General features: G+C 42.7%; 1 protein-coding gene and 1 long non-coding RNA gene across 3 annotated transcripts in view; one reads left to right on the forward strand and one right to left on the reverse strand.

The window, feature by feature from the left end:
- Positions 1-17,005, forward strand: part of LOC141154958 (uncharacterized) — a 53,943-nt gene that overhangs the window by 23,923 nt on the left and 13,015 nt on the right. The gene's annotated exons all lie outside the window — the stretch shown is intronic.
- Positions 1-17,005, reverse strand: part of LOC141154953 (cytochrome P450 2C23-like) — a 30,695-nt gene that overhangs the window by 8,365 nt on the left and 5,325 nt on the right. The window contains exons 3-7 of one of the 2 annotated variants that reach the window (XM_073641533.1): positions 14,415-14,564; positions 14,184-14,281; positions 12,445-12,621; positions 10,926-11,067; positions 2,527-2,714 (exon numbers count right to left, since the gene is read on the reverse strand). In XM_073641533.1, coding sequence (XP_073497634.1) covers positions 2,527-2,714; positions 10,926-11,067; positions 12,445-12,621; positions 14,184-14,281; positions 14,415-14,564 — 755 coding nt within the window. Of the gene's footprint in view, positions 1-2,526; positions 2,715-10,925; positions 11,068-12,444; positions 12,622-14,183; positions 14,345-14,414; positions 14,565-17,005 lie in introns of both variants that reach the window. The other variant, XM_073641532.1, reaches the window with a different exon arrangement.

Raw genomic sequence — 17,005 nt, forward strand, 5'->3', positions numbered from 1 at the left:
TCTAACACTCCCCATAGGAGGTTGTTTGTGCCTAGGACCTTTAGGAGAGATTTGTTTGTTGAGTGTCATGAGTCTCGGTTGGCAGGTCATCCAGGAATTTCTGAGACCAAGAGATTTGTGGGTCGCAGTTTTTGGTGGCCTGGATGGCAGAAGGAAGTCATTAAGTGGGTGCGCCAATGTACTGTGTGTGCAAGATCCAAGTCTTCGCATGCTCCTGCTGCGGGGTTGCTTTACCCTCTGGAGGTTCCTAGTGCACCTTGGACACATCTGGCTATGGACTTTATTACTGACCTTCCTCCCTCTGAAGGTTTCACGGTCATCTGGGTGGTCGTGGACCGTTTTAGCAAGATGTGTCACTTGGTTCCCTTCATCAAACTGCCTTGCGCTAAGACACTCGCTAAGGCCTTTGTCAAAGAGATTGTCAGACTACATGGTGTTCCTACTGACATTGATTCTGATAGGGGACCTCATTTCGTGGCTCGTTTTTGGCGTGCCTTTTGTGACAGGTTGGGAGTTCATTTGTCGTTTTCATCCGGATATCATCCTGAGTCTAATGGCCAGACAGAAAGGAAGAACCAGGATGTTGAGCAGTTCTTGCATTGTTTTGTGGCAGACAATCAAGAGGGGTGGTCTGAGTTTCTGCCACTTGCTGAATTTGCTCTTAACAACCATACATCCTCTTCTGTTGGGTGTTCGCCTTTTTTTTGTTGTTCTGGGAGACATCCATCTTTTGGGTCATTTTCCAAATTGGTTTCGGCTGTGCCTGAGGAGGAGAGTTTTTCCGGTGATTTGGAGAGTGTTTGGACGGATGTGCGTGGTAATCTTCAGGAGGCTAACAAAAAATCTAAGAGGTACTTTGATAGGAAACGGCAAGAGATTTTGTTTGCTGTTGGTGACATGGTTTGGTTGTCCTCTAAGAATCTGCGATTGAGGATTCCTTCTAAAAAAATGGGTCCCAAGTTCGTAGGGCCCTTTAAGGTACTTCAGATAGTTAACCAATCTGCTGTTAGGCTGGAGGTTCCTACGTCCTGGAGGATTAATCCGGTGTTTCATGTTTCTCTGTTGAAAAAAGCTGATGTGTCGGATGGTGACGCCTCTGCCTCTGTTCCTCCGGTGGTGGAGGACGGGGAATATGAAATTTCCCGCATCCTAAATTCTAGACGGTATAGAGGGAGTTTGCAGTATCTCGTCGCTTGGAAGGGTTTCGGACCTGAGGATAACTCATGGGTGAGGGCGGATGATCTTTCTGCTCCCAGACTTGTCCGAGCGTTTCACAGGAGGTTTCCTGGTAAGCCTGGGCCTAGGGGATCCGGAGGATCCTCTTAGAAGAGGGGGTACTGTTACAACTCTCCTGTTAGGTTTTTTTTAGTTTGCTGGTCACATGACCATTTTGCCTATTTAATCCGGCTCCGCCCTCCTGGCTTTGCTGGACTTCATTTGTATTTACTACTGTTGATCTAGCTTGTTGCTCTGTTGCCGTTCTCTGTTAGTTTTGCTAGGGCTTCTGACCCCTATGCCTTTTTGTTGTGTGTTTGTCTTTGACTGCTACTATTTCTGCTAGGAGGTGTCCAACTTTTCCCAGTCCCTAGATCTTGTAGGGATCCCTCACATCTATAGGTCTGCGTTCAGACTAGCTGAGGCCTTTAGCGGGTCTGATCGCAGGATCAGGTTCCCCGTTACATCGTAGGGATCTAGTTTAGTTCTATTGTAGGGACAGATCTCCTCTCTTTCCTTAGTCTCTGTAGCAGATCATAACACATGTCTTGTCATTAAACCTTTATGTAGACGATTCAGCCAAAGGTTATACACATCCCTCCTAAGTATAGAGGTAAGTGGTTACTGCCATACTTATTGCAAACAGGGGCATAAAATCAAGCACAAATCCATGCAATCTTCACAGAGAAACCTTGGTAGTGATATGGGTTCTGAGTATCTTTTAAAGTGGCACTATTATTCAATGATCGTCAAGACATTTTGTGAAATTTCTGGTGCTTTTTTTTTAAAGAAGGCAGTCATGTTTTTCCATTGCACTACTCTTGAGTCCACTATACACATTGGATTAAAGTGTACCAAACTTGCCAATTTAAGTGGGGACAGGGCAATCATCTAATTTGTGGGACCGGGCAACCATCTAATTTGTATAGAGACCTCCTAAATCTCCCCTAATAGATGATGTAGAGGGAGAGAAGTTTGAATTAATACTCCCACTCCTTTAGTTCTTTCAGGAAATCCAGCGCCTGACTCTTCAATGAGAACACATGAATGTTTGGCACAGTTGAGCAGCCTAAAAAGTTATGTTTAAACACATCTATACCTAATCCATCAGGATTAAAACTTCCGACAGGCTAAATTGTTCCAGACTAGTCATCCAGTAGGACAACAAGCATGCCTTAATATTCGTGACAATTTTAAAAACTTGGTTCTAATTTTTAAATCTCATTATTTTGGCGTCTCAGTGTGTATTAAGTTTAGAGTTATGACATATTATGAGCCCATTTACTTCTTACATTGAGTTATGAGGTTTACCTTGGGGATGTGGTAACCATGGAAGGTCACATCTCTGGTGGTGGATCGGATTAGACCCATTGGGAAGGCATCGCTAATTCTCTGCATCTCATGCAACAAGGCATTTGTGTAGGGCATTTGGTTCCTGTCATCTGCCTTAGGTGCCCTCTCTTGTCCAATCACTTGGTCAATCTCTTCATGAACTTTATCTGTAGGTCATTCAAAGAAAAAATGCAGAAAACATCAACTTTTACTTTTTTTTGTCAAATCGTAAGTATGTGAGACATACAAAAAATATAATAAAAGCTCAAATTCAATTACGGTATATACTCGCTTTATTTCACCATACTTTGCTCCATGTTGTAATTCAAAGGGTGTGAATGTTTTCTCTCAGTGGCCAGATAGGATTTCATTTTATCTCCCCCTTCTTTCTCCATCTACTAGCTTTATCAGTCCGAAGTTTTGGCGGAATTGGTTTCCACTGCACTCTCCATGGTTACAGCTGGTGAAGTAATATCCATAAACTTATATGCCATATGTACTATGTGTCTCTCCAGTGATAACAGATGTACCCCCTGCTAAAAAATAGCAATAAGCCTTCTCTCCATGCCTTCAAATATTTGAAACAGCTCTGATGGGGAATGCAGCAAGCAGAGACCAGCCCTGCCCCCACAACAGACATTACTTTTGGGAGTGGGGGTGGTTTTCTTGCTTGGGATGTACCATAAAAACAGGGGATGTGAACTTCATATGCATTGCTGATTCCAAAAAGAATCCAAAGACTGGCTTTGAAGAATAGTGTTTCTGTCATGGGAGGGGGCAGAAGACCACGGTGTCTGGTTTCATGCACTCCTGCACTGGTTAGAAGTACTTCACCATCAAATTAAACAGTGTAGTTTTTTCCTTGCTAGAAGTTCAAGGGTTAATCTGTTCAGTAAAAGCTCCTGTAGCTTTCCTTCTTGGATTGTCTCAGCTGTTCAGCATTGGCCACTCCCCTCTGCTATATATGCTTGCTTCTGGCAGTCAGGTATTGCCAGTGTTAGTTGCTACAGCCTGGTTCTGGAGTTGGAGATGTTGTTCATGGTTGGAGGTTGGGTTTGGAGATTGTTGCATGGAGTTTTATCTGTGAGCACTTCCTCATCTTCTCCTATTTGGTTTATCCTTCCTTTACCTCCTCTTGTTAGGGCGAACATTTTGGTATGTTCACTAGTTGCCTGCTCCTGGCCTAATGGATATGATCAAGTGCATGCAAGAAAGAATAACATCAGACACACACAGTCGGATGTAAGCTCTCTTTGATCAGCTATGGCACAGCTCCAAGTGTCCTTTATTCAACTCCAACATAGATTTATATAACCTCTGTATATGGGCTTGGTTAGCCCCAGAATGTGAGTAACCAGATGTATTGTTTGGTTAGTCCATGGGCAGATCCAGGAGGTCATCAGGGGGCACAGTCCATGCAATGTGTCACTCTGTGGTTGGTTAATCCTTCTATCCTTCCTTACAGAGCATGGTGTGATGAAACAGGAAATGGCAGCCATATTTTGCTCTAAACAACCTTATGTAAGGTGAAATAATACACTTTATGGTCTTTTCTCTCAATCTCCTATGCCTTGATGTTAATTAAGTATTTGAGCCTATGGCTCTCCTCAACACTCTGAAATCCACTATGTTGTTTGGTGACTGTATTTTGTATGGTTGGTATCTTCATTTATTCCTGTCTGTCTTCCCTTCTTTGTCTTGTTAGTATGTTCCCATACACTTCAACTTCTTGCTACCCTGTGTTAGGCATCAGGCTGTTGCTGGATTTGAAATGGGTCCAGAACCTCCTGTGGTCTCCCATTTTGGTCCAGCCAGGGCTGATGCTGCTCAGCATCATCATAGCCTCAATGCTTACCTGGTCCATGAGATGCACAGATTGTCTTTTGGGTATTTGTGCCTAGCAATGTTAAGCATAGGTTGCGGAGGGAGACAGGGCTCTTGGAGTCTAAGTCCAGGATTCGCCGCACTGAGCATGCCCGTGACCTGGCGGACCGTGATTGGTGGTTTAGCAACCACCTGACCCGGTGACCTGACACCGCCTGATTGGTCCACGGGTGTCGTCGCCAATGGTGCAACGGTGGGCATGCCTTAGTCTTTAAAAGGCCCGCCCACAAACATGGCGGCACGCTCTGATCATTGAGCAAGTGATGCTGTTGTGTGGACGACTGTGTTCCACTTAGTTTCCATAGGCAGGTGTAGTGGAAATAGGCAGGCTAGTGGAAATAGGCAGGTTGCTTCGTCTAGCAGTCTGACTCTGCCAAAGGGGTCCCCTAACACCCCGAGCAGCCTGCAGACGTCCTATCCATGGCTATCACCTGTCAGCCACGTGGAGTAGTACCCTTCAGTCCGGTAGCACGCTAGCTGGAGGCACGTGTACCCGTCGGCGTAGTCACACACGCATCCTAGCGCCGCCAGTGTGGTCCCTGTGGTGTAACAGGACTACAGATACTTTATTTATCACATCTCTCGTGGTGCTAATGGAGATAGTGCGAATTGCTATACCCGTTCCAGTGTGCAGTAACACGGAAGGGTTTATCATTTAAGTTGGTTGCTTTCCTTTTCACCCGGAAAGTGTTCGGCAGCAGTCCACCAGGCTGCATCGCCCTCCTAACAGTATCAGAGCACCAGGGTCTTGCCGAACATGGCCAACAACCAGCAACTGCTGCACTATATACAGCGAATTGAGGCCAGACTTAAGTCTTTGGAACAAGCTGTCCTGGTTGCTGATACCACTGCAGTAGCTACCCAGGCGGCTTCTCTAGCAGCCAATATTATTAACTCGGCTGCGGTGAATACTGCAACCACTGCAAGTGCCCCATTACCGCGTTTTGCTCTCCCGGAAAAAATTTCAGGGGACAGTAAATTCTGCAGGGGTTTTATTAATTTATGCTCCATTCACTTGGAGATGATGGAGGCACGTTTCCCCTCCGAAAGAGCCAAATTGGGTTATGTCATCTCGTTACTCTCCCACAGGGCTCTGGTGGGCTACTCCTCTGTGGGAGCGGAATGACCCGGTAGTGGCTAATGCGGGTCTCTTTCTTAATAACTTAAAGAGTGTTTTCCTAGGTCCTCAGGTCACACATGATACGGCTCTTAAGCTTCTTGCGTTGGTCCAGGGTTCGGTCACTGCCAGCCACTATGCCATCCAATTCAGAACCTTAGCGGCTGAATTGGACTGGTCTGAGCGGTCTTTAATCCCGGTGTTCTGGAAGGGTCTTGCTGGGCATATTAAAAAGCTCTATCTACCAGAGAGATTACAACCTCCCTGGAGGAGTTAATATCTCTCGCTAACTGAATAGATTTGTGTCATGGAGAACACAAGTTAGAGCTGGAGGTCGCCAGATCTCAGTACCGGTTGGCACCATCCTTCTCTAGACCCATTTTTAAACCCGTGACTACCGACCCGGAGCCTGAGGCTATGGATATATCCCGAACTGAGTCTAGCTCTTCTCATTCCCGACCTACACATCTCTTGGAGTCCCCCGTTAATAAGGATTCCAAGCAGTCGGGTAAACGAGTGTGTCTAACCACCGATGGAGGAGGTGTGTTAGATTCTGGGGCTTCTTCCTCCAAATTATTGTATAAGATGACATTGTCCTTCGGAGCAACCGCGGTTACTGCCAAGGCGTGGGTGGATTCTGGCGCCGATGGCAATTTTTTGTCATCTACGTTTTCCCAGAGGCATGCCATTCCTATAGAGTTACTGCCAAGACCTATGAACATTAGGGTAGTCAACGGTTCACTCCTGGACACACCAAATCACCCACCAGTCGATTCCCCTCACCATGTCATTTCCTCAGGGTCACCGGGAGGTTATCCACTTTCTTATTATTCTTGGTGGTTTAGATGAGATGTTATTGGGCCTTCCATGGTTACGTTGTCACACTCCACACATTGACTGGAATACGGGGAGAATTTCTTCCTGGAGTGAGAATTGTGTGTCTCAGTGTATGGTTACAGTCACCAGGAGGGTAGTGTCTGACCCTTTTACCGATGTGGCTCCCGGCACAGATCCTCTGTCTGTCCCCAGGACCCGGGTCTTGTCAGACCATGTCAAAAAGAACTTTCAGTTAGAGAGGGTGGCTGCAGTGTCCTCTAACCAAGTTCCGTCGGGGAGGATGTTTGTTTCCCCTAATTTACAAAATGTGGTGCTCTCCTGGGCTCATGCCCCTAAGATCGGAGCTCATCTGGGGGTCAAACGTACCACTACATCCCTTCAACGGTCCTATTGGTGGCCCCGGTGGCACCAGGACGTCAAGGAATTTGTTCTCACGTGTGCCTTCTGTGCGAAAGATAAATCATTCCGTCAAAGTCCGGCTGGTCTTCTCCATTCATCACCCGGGATGGACTCCACAGATAGAGAGTCGGTTGACACTTCTCATCGCCCTGCCCCCATATTCTATCCGGGCGACAGAGTGTGGCTCTTGGCTCGCAATACTAAATTATGTGGGAGATCTGCTAAGTTTGCTCCTCGCTTTATTGGTCCATTCAAAATTTTAGCCCAGGTAAACCCTTTAATGTACCGGTTACAGTTACCACGACACCTGTGGGGTCACGACACTTTCCATGTGTCGCTACTTAGACCCGTTCACCTGTCAAAACTTGCTGAACTCCAACCTGCTACAGACAGCAGGGGTGATAATCTCGAGCTGCAGGCTATTATGGGGTCTAAGATGGTTCGTGGGAAAAAAGGGTACCCTGTATACCGAAGGGGTCACGGATCTGAGGATCTTCCCTGTGAACTGGTGGACCACATTCATGCTCCCCTGCTTGTTGAGGAAAATGAGTGTCAAGTGGAGCTGGATAATGTTAGGTGTCGGGCTGTTACTGGATTTGAAATGGGTCCAGAACCTTCTGTGGTCTCCCATTCCAGTCCAACCAGGGATGATGCTGCTCAGCATTGTCATCAGCCTCAACGCCTACCGGGTCCACGAGATGCACAGATTGTCTTTTGGGTATTTGTGCCTAGCAATGTTAAGCATAAGTTGCGGAGGGAAACAGGGCTCTTGGAGTCTAAGTCCAGGATTCGCCGCACTGAGCATGCCCGTGACCTGGCAGACCGTGATTGGTGGTTTGGCAACCACCTGACTGGTCCACAGGTGGCGTCACCAATGGTGCAACGGTGGGCAGGGCTTAGTCTTTAAAAGGCCAGCCCACAAACATGGCGGCGCGATCTGATCATTGAGCAAGTGATGCTGTTGTGTGGACGACTGTGTTCCACTTAGTTTATATAGGCAGGTGTAGTGGAAATAGGCAGGTAGCTTCGTCTAGAAGTCTGGCTCTGCCAAAGGTGTCCCCTAACACCCCGAGCAGCCTGCAGACGTCCTATCCACGGCTATCGCCTGTCAGCCACGTGGAGTAGTACCCTTCAGTCCGGTAACACGCCGGCTGGAGGCACGTGTACCCATCGGCGTAGTCACACACGCATCCTAGCGCCGCCAGTGTGGTCCCTGTGCTGTAACAGGACTACAGATAGTTTTTCTCCGCATATCTCTCGTGCTGCTAACGGAGATAGTGCGAATTGCTATACCCGTTCCAGTGTGCAGTAACGTGGAAGGGTTTATCATTTAAGTTGGTTGCTTTCCTTTTCACCCGGAAAATGTTCGGCAGAAGTCCACCAGGCTGCATCGCGGACCCCGGGGTCGGTTGCGTTCCATTATAATAAAGTTGTTTGCAACCGCCCTCCTAACACCCTGGGACAGATCAGGGTAGATATAGCAGCATTACAAGGTATGAGAACCCAGCGTCTCCACCTTCAAGAGTCCACCTTCCAGGGGACAAGGATAGACTATGGCGCCCCTAGTTCTAGGGACCTGGTTAACTTGTAGAGTAATGCACCTAGGACGGAGTAATCCTATTGCTGCATATGCATTAAATGGGAGTATACTCAAGACTACATAACAGGTGAAGGATTTGGGTATTCTGGTTACAAATAATCTGAGCAGCAGTACTCAATGTCAGGCAGCAACCACAAAAGTTAACAAAATATTAGGGTGTATAAAAGAGATAAAATCCTGTGATCCTACCATAATGTTACCCCTCTATAAATCACTTGTAAGGCTGCATCTAGGGCTCATATGGGATCCAGTTTTGGGCTCCACATTTTTAAAATGATATTCAGTAGTTAGATTCAGTTCAAAGGCGAGCAACTAGATTATTACAAGGGATGGACGGCCTCTCCTATGATGAGAGGTTAGGAAAGTTGTGCTTGCTTAGCTTAGAAAAATGATGCCTCAGATGAGATCTCATTTACATTTATAAACATATGTGTGATTAGTACAAAGTACTGGCACAAGACTTATTCCATCCAAAGATCATACTAAGGATAGGGGGCACGGATTATGGGTGGAAGAAAGGCGATTCCATCAGCTAAATAGGAACAGGTTCTTTACAGTTAGAGCAGTCAGACTGTGGAATGCCGACCACAAGTGGTAGTGATTGCAGACACTATAATAATTTTTAAAAAAGGGCTGCATGATTTCCTCAGTACAATTAACATTGCGGGTTATACACACGTGATCAAAATTGTTGGTACCCCTCGTTTAATGAAAGAAAAACCCACAATGGTCACAGATATAACTTGAATCCGACAAAAGTAATAATAAATTAAAAATCTATGAAAATGAACAAATGAAAGTCAGACATTGCTTTTCAACCCTGCTTCCACAGAATTTAAAAAAAAATTAAACTCATGAAATAGGCCTGGACAGAAATGATGGTACCCCTGAAAATAATGTGACAAAAGGGACATGTTAAATCAAGTTGTGTCCACTAATTAGCATCACAGGTGTCTACAGTCTTGTAATCTGTCAGTGGGCCTGCATATAGGGCTACAGTTACTCACTGTGCTGTTAGGTGAGATGGTGTGTACCACACTCAACATGGACCAGAGGAAGCAAAGGAAAGAGTTGTCTCAGGAGATTAGAAAGACAATTATAGACAAGCATGTTAAAGATAAAGGTTATAAGACCATCTCCAAGCAGCTTGATGTTCCTGTGACTACAGTTGGACATATTATTCAGAAATTTATGATCCATGGGACTGTAGCCAACCTCCCTGGACGTGGCCACAGGAGGAAAATTTATGACAAATCAAAGAGATTGATAATACGAAGGTAACAAAAGAGCTCAGGATAACTTCTAAAGAGATTAAAGGTGAACTTCAAGCTCAAGGAACATCAGTGTCAGATTGCACCATCCATCATGGACTTCATGGGAGACGACCAAGGAGAACACCATTGTTGAAAAAAAAATCATAAAAAAGCCAGACTGGAATTTGCCAAACTACATGTTGACAAGCCACAAAGCTTCTTGGAGAATGTTCTATGGACAGATGAGACAAAAATGGAAGTTTTTGGCAAGGCACATTAACTCTATGTTCACAGATGGAAAAATGAAGCATATCAAGAAAAGAACACTGTCCCTACTGTGAAACATGGAGGAAGCTCTGTTATGTTCTAGGGCAGCTTTGCAGCATCTGGCACAGGGTGTCTTGAATCTGTGCAGGGTACAATGAAATCTCAAGAATATCAGGGAACTCTAGTGGAAATGTGCTGCCCAGTGTCAGAAAGCTTGGTCTCAGTTGCAGATCATGGGTCTTGCAACAGGATTATGACCGAAAACACACAGCTAAAAACACCCAAGAATGGCTAAGAGGAAAACATTGGACTGAAGTGGCCTTCTATGAGCCCTGACCTAAATCCTATTGAGCATCTTTGGAAAGAGCTGAAACATGACGTCTGGAAAAGGCAACCTTCAAGCACGAGACAACTGGAGCAGTTTGCTGGTGAGGAGTGGGCCAAAATACCTGTGGAGAGGTGCAGAAGTCTCATTGACAGTTGCAGGAATCGTTTGATTGGAGTGATTGCCTCAAAATGTTGTTCAACAAAATATTAAGTTAAGAGTACCATCATTTCTGTCCAGCCCTATTTCATGAGTTTCATTTTTTTTTAAATTCTATGGAAGCAGGGTTGAAAAGCAATGTCTGACTTTCATTTGTTCATTTTCATAGATTTTTAATTTATTATTACTTTTGTCAGATTCAAGTTATTTCTGTGACCATTGTAGGTTTTTCTTTCATTAAACGAGGGGTACCAACAATTTTGACCACATGTGTAGATAATTTAGTAACCAAAATGTATACTGTAATTGGTGGAGAAAGGTTGAATTTTATGGATCTAGGTTTTTTTTTCTACACATGTATCTTTGTATGCTGAACATGTGCCATTCATACAGACACATGTACAGTCACAATGGAAGGCTCTGATATCCTTAATGAGCCAAGTTTCTGGTTTAGTAGCACACTGTAAGGATGGATTTTCACTTTTCAGCCTATAAATGTCTCTGTAAGCTTACAACAGAGGTATTTGCTCTATTTACCTTGTATTTCTGGATATTTGATAAGTATCAATAACCCAAAATGTATTGTAATTGCAGTGGTCTCCGAAGCTCCTATGAACATGTCAAATACAGTTTCTATCAAATTGGTTACGTGGAAAGCCGTGCTCAGGTTCTTTTCTTCCTGTAAGGAAAATGCAAACCATCATTTTAGCAAGAACACTTTTAATTATGTCATAGCCAAATCATAGAATATCTAGAAGTGTCGAGTAGACGTCAACTGGACTTGCAATGAAATCTTGAAGTTGTTTTCTACTTTTGACAATCCTATTTTCTTAGAAACGTATCACTTATTTTTTTTCTACAGCTGGAATCCTCAGTGATCACCTACAATCTGTGATAATGTGGCACCACAGGGGAAATTAAGTATTCCATGGGGCCATTGAATTGCCTGTATAAATCTATGTCACCTTAGTGTTTTTTTGAGTTAATAATAATAAAAATAATAATAATAATAATAATAATTTTTATTTATATAGCGCCCACATATTCCGCAACACTTTACAATTTAGCGGGGACATATACAGACAGTAAATTAAATACAAAATAAGACAGTTTTTAAATAGTTACATTAGGTATGAGGTCCCTTCTCGCAAGCTTACAATCTACAAAGAAATGGGGGGACACAATAGGTGAAAAGTGCTTGTTATTTCAGGTCTAGCAATTATAATAAATAGGGATTTTCATATAAAGCTGCATGATCCGGTCATCAGCCAGTAGGCTTAAGTGCAATAATCAAGTATTAAGTGCCGTTATGTGCATGGAGGGTGTGGAGACAGATGAATAGTAGGGTGCAGATTCTGGATACTATTTAAAAGGAGGGAACAGGGGAAAGTTCGTTTTCTGAGTAGTTGGGGTGGTAGGCTTGTTTAAAGATATAGGTTTATAAAGCGCGCTTGAAGATGTGGGGGCTAGGCATCAGTCGGATCATCTTGGGTAGAGCATTCCAGAGAACTGGTGCAGCACGGGAGAAGTCTTGGAGACAGAGGTGCGAGGTTTGGATTATGGGGGATGTTAGTGTTCGGTCATTTGTAGAATGGAGGGCATGTATAAGGCGATAGACAGAGATGAGAGAGGAAATATAAGGCGGTGCAGAACTATGGAAAGCTTTGTGGGTGAGAGCGATGAGTTTATATTGGACCCGTAGCGAATGGGAAACCAGTGTAATGACTGGCACAAGATGGAGACATCGGTGAAACGGCTGGACAGAAATACGACCCTCGCTGCCTCATTCAGGCTGGATTGGAGAGGAGAAAGTTTGGTAAGAAGGAGACCAATCAGAAGTTAACCCCAATGGCATATGTATTGAAGAAGCAAGAAGAATGGTAAAAATATGAATCTAGTAAAGTACTGTAAGTCACTGGACGATCATTGTTTAGATATGCCTCAATGGGTCAAGCCTCCAGCCGCCATATTGTAACTCTTTCTATACATCTTAGAGATTTCAAGCTCTAATTATGTTCACTTATAACCACTACAGCAGTTGTAGATATTTACTGACCTGATTCATTCGGATAAGGAAGCAATCAATGTAATCTCTGGGACAGGCTGGGTCCAGTGTCTTCTGGTGGGTCTTGATGCTTTCCTTCAGACAGTCTTTAAGGGATTTAAGAAGTTGAAATGTTTTTTTATGTGGTCCAGGTAAATACTGCATTATTCCAGGGAAGGTATCATATAGCTAAAAGAAAATAAAAGTTGTAATGAATAGGACTATACACAGAGTTCATATATCATAAATTAAAATGGGCTCCCGGACTAAATGGTGGAGACCAAACAGAAACATTCACCTGATTCTAAAATGTTGAAACCATGCAATCTTCTTCACCGTTTCTATAAATATTTTATATGGCTTTTTTAATATTTGACGGATTTTTTCCTTCAAATAGGGAAATCCAACCTAAAATCTGAATAAAGGAACCCACTCCGGGAACTGTCTAAGGGGTTTTGCATTTTTTTAAAAGGTTACATGTCACTCTACTCAGTGAAGTTTGCATGGAAATGATATTACTCCAGTATTCATGAAAAATAGAAAATCACGTCACATTCCTTCCTTGGGATTGATTAAAGGTTCATAGTTGTGCTGACTTGTACACCCTCCCCATGGGTTGTAAATTTCTTGATTACATTACGCACTGTGGACAAGGAAACATCAAGATCTCTGGAGATGGACTTGTAACCTTGAGATTGTTGATATTTATCAACAATTTTGGTTCTCAAGACTAGTGTTGAGCAAATTTATTTGCCATTTCAAATTCCGGTTCGTGTTCGGGCTTCTGGTTTGTTCGCGCCAAAAAATCAGCTCCGCCTGCGAACATCCCTGATTTGCTATGCTGTCACGCAGATGTTATCTGCATGACAGCGTGGCAAATCAGGGATGTTTGTGGGCGGAGCTGATTTTTTGGCGCGAACAATCCGGAAGCCCGAACACGAACCCAAATTTGAAATGCCGAACAAATTCGCTCAACACTACTCAAGACCTCACATAGTTCTCTTCTCTTTCTGTTCTCGATGCTTAGTGTAGCACCCAAAGACACATAATGCAAAGTTTGAGTCAACTTCTGCCCTTTTTATCTGGTTTCAGGGGTGATTTTTATATTGCTCACACCTGTTGCTTGCCACTGGTGAGTTTGAATGAGCATCACATGCTTGAAACAAAGTTGCTTACCCACAATTTTGGAAAGGTGGCAACAATTTTGTCTGGCCCATCTTTGGGGTTGCGTGTGAAATTATGTTCAATTTGCCTTTTTTTTCTTCATTTTATTTTTGTGTTTTTCCAATATACACAAAATAAATAAACGTGTGTATAACAAAACACGTGTAATTGCAATAATTTTCTGGGAGGAACAATTTCATGGATGCCAATATTTACAGCCATAACTGTATTTGCCTGTTAACAGAAAAAAAACTGACTGGCACTTCCAAAACAAGAAATAGGTGTGTACAGGTGCTTACTCGGAGCAGCTACCTCCATATAGAACTAACAAACGTTTGTTAGTTGGATCTACCTCTAATCCACATAGGAGTGCTCTGTAATTTTCTATCTTTCATGAATAATGGGTTTTGTAGATCACCCAACTGTTTTGAGAAACTTACAATGAAGGAGTTTTTATAGCATCCCTAACATATCACTTAAGTAAACTCTAATATTCATTATTAATCTGTAAAGTCTTTTTTTTCTCAAAATCAAATGAAATTCTTATATTTATTTTACCCTTGTAATTGGCAAAGCTGCAGCCTCACCTGACCCCAAGTTGATGACACAATGTGGAAAGCTTTCCGTGAGTCTGCAAGGGTATCCATCCACTTCTTATCACTGTAGTCAAAGCGCTTGTCCATCACTAATATTGAGATGATATTAGTGGAGGCACAAATGACATTGGTAATGGGGTCAAATAGTTGTCCTAAAAAGATACAGGGTATCATTTGTTGAGATTTGATTTTAAATTTGAAAGTAAGAAATTGGACACTTACCATTTAGGCTTTTGAAGTGATTCACCAGGTGCTGGGCCTCAGCCTGTAGAGGTTCTTCTAAACTCTTCTTACCCATTCCAAAATCCCTTAAGGTCAGGAGAGAAAACTTTCTCAAGTAAGTCCATGACTCTCCATTGGAAAATGTTAACCCTTCATAAAATACCAAAGTGTATTGTTATTTTCTTCATACAAATTGAAATCTACTAACACCTTACTCTGTAATAAATGACCCATTGTTAGATCTCGTGCAGATGACCGTAGTTTCTGTCTAAGATCAATCTGTCAAAACGTCGGATCGCACTTGGAACATTGTTATTCAATGAGACCATGGACATGTCTGACATTTTCCTCCAAGTCTGTCCAAGGAAAAAAATTCAGCCTGCATGATTTGCCCCCAATAATCGGATAGCCATTCATCTGATAGCAGTTGACCATTCAAGTCTATCGGCTGTAAAAATCATTTGACCACACTCAGAAGAATTTATGGACTGACAACATGGAGAAGATGGAGACATTTTTTTCTTTATTATTCACGTCCGAGAAAAATGAATCAAACTGATTAGCATAATCAGACCGATTTTCTTGGATGGACAACATACGGTCGTGTGACCCTAGCCTTAAAAATTAGCAATTCTTTCAAATTTAATTTCATTACCTTTGACAAATTTTTCCAAAAAAATTGATTCAATCATTTCACAACAAATTGAAAGAACTGCAAAACCTCCAAAGTCTTGTAGCCTCTTTTGAACTCTTTAAAGCAAAAACAACCTTAGTAACATCACAGTGACCTTAACATATGTGACTCGGGGTAAACGATAGTAACTGATAGAATGCTTAATAACACATTGCATTGAAAGACATTTTTATGCATTTTAAAATAAAAATATATAAAAATCCAAAAATTATTAATCTTTGGAGGCAGATGACTACTCTGCCACTCATTAAACACATGAGCTGAATAAGAAAGAAGACATGGCTTTTGGACTAGTTCGAGTACAAAAATTGTCTCTTTTTTAGGAGCAGTTTCAAGTTTCTTATATTTAAACTGTGCAGGATGAAGTGCACAGCAGTACTGTATGAAGATAGAACACAATGGATAGGCACGAGATGTATTTATCAGCAGAGGTATCATGGTATAGAGTATGATAGCACAGGCAAGGGCATGTCCCGCTTGCAGCAGCAGTGTAGTATAGATAGAGAACACAATGGACAGGAGATGAGTGACTCTAGTGTCAGTGGTACCAACAGCAAAGTATATATCAAGATGGTAGGAGATGTGCAAGACCAACTCTTCAAGCTCTGGCAACAGAACGCTATGGACAGTGTGCCTATGAGAGGTATCAGCATTAGCGGCAGCAGAACAGTGTTTTCTTGAGGATGTGCAAAAGTTGGTGGTCTCAGCAGTTAGACCAACATTAGTTAAATATTTATCACCGCATGTCGATAGTTGATACATTTTGATAAATAAAATACCCCTTCATCACATTTCAGGAAAAGCCAAGCACTCTGACCTTTCTAAGTTTAAGTACAGCATTAGGCCTCATTCACATGGCCGTGTTTCCAGTACAAGTGATACCTCTTTTTTTCACGGATAGTATATTTTAAGCTATGCTGCTATGCACATGTCCATGTTTTTCCAGGGATGACACACTGATAGTAAAACACTGATGGCACCAGGACTGAACCACAATGCACAGACTGATTATGGATCTCCGTGACAGCTTCATGTATTTCTATGAGGCTGTCACGCATGGGTCAGAAGAGTCACTGCTAGTCCATGGATTGTGGTCCAATCTCAGACCGATTTGCCAGATGTCTGAATGAGCCGTTACAATGTAAGCCTATGGAGCCCAAAGTTAACTGCCAAGTAGAAATAGCCATTTCGTGACACAGGAGAAGACCAGAGCGGCATTGGAAACCAGGGAAGACAATGATTCATGAGTATATTAATGCATATTCATGACCCTATATATACATTTACTGAGATTTTGTAAAAAAAAAAAAGTTTACTGCGAGTGCTTCTGTAATGAATATTCAATTCCCATTAAAATATTTTGATGTCAATCTAAATTTTAGTTAAAATTTCTATCAAACTGTCAAACTGAAGTTTAATCAGATTCTGTCATCACTAGTAATTGCAATGAACAGTTCAGAATAAACTTCCATGTGTACATGAGAAATAACGTTATTTTTAGCTACTATGGCATGTATTTTGCTTTTCATAAATTTTCCACTACGTACACCTATTTCAGTTGTGTCTGAGCTAGTGAATGAAGACTATCTGCTGTGATGTTTCTCATACACAACACAAAAATACATGGGGATTCTTGCTCTCCTTTCTCTAGGTAGCACATGTTCAGAAGCTGTAGCCGCATCGAGGACATTATACAGCTGTACTGAGCAGTGTAACTGTGGATCCAGCACTAGGATGAGATAAAACATTTATTAGAAATCAACAGCATTTTCTGTGTGTATGAACCTTCTTCTTTCACTCTGCTTTTCACTTTGCTCCTCTAGTCTTCCATAGACTTCAATAGGAACTGTAATCTGATCTTTCAGTGAGCAGTCAGACTGTCTTGTTTTGAGAAAGA

Source organism: Phyllobates terribilis, unplaced genomic scaffold, assembly GCF_046119375.1.
Source record: "Phyllobates terribilis strain yellow unplaced genomic scaffold, ASM4611937v1 Scaffold_7__3_contigs__length_470593459, whole genome shotgun sequence".
Classification (NCBI taxonomy): domain Eukaryota; kingdom Metazoa; phylum Chordata; class Amphibia; order Anura; family Dendrobatidae; genus Phyllobates; species Phyllobates terribilis.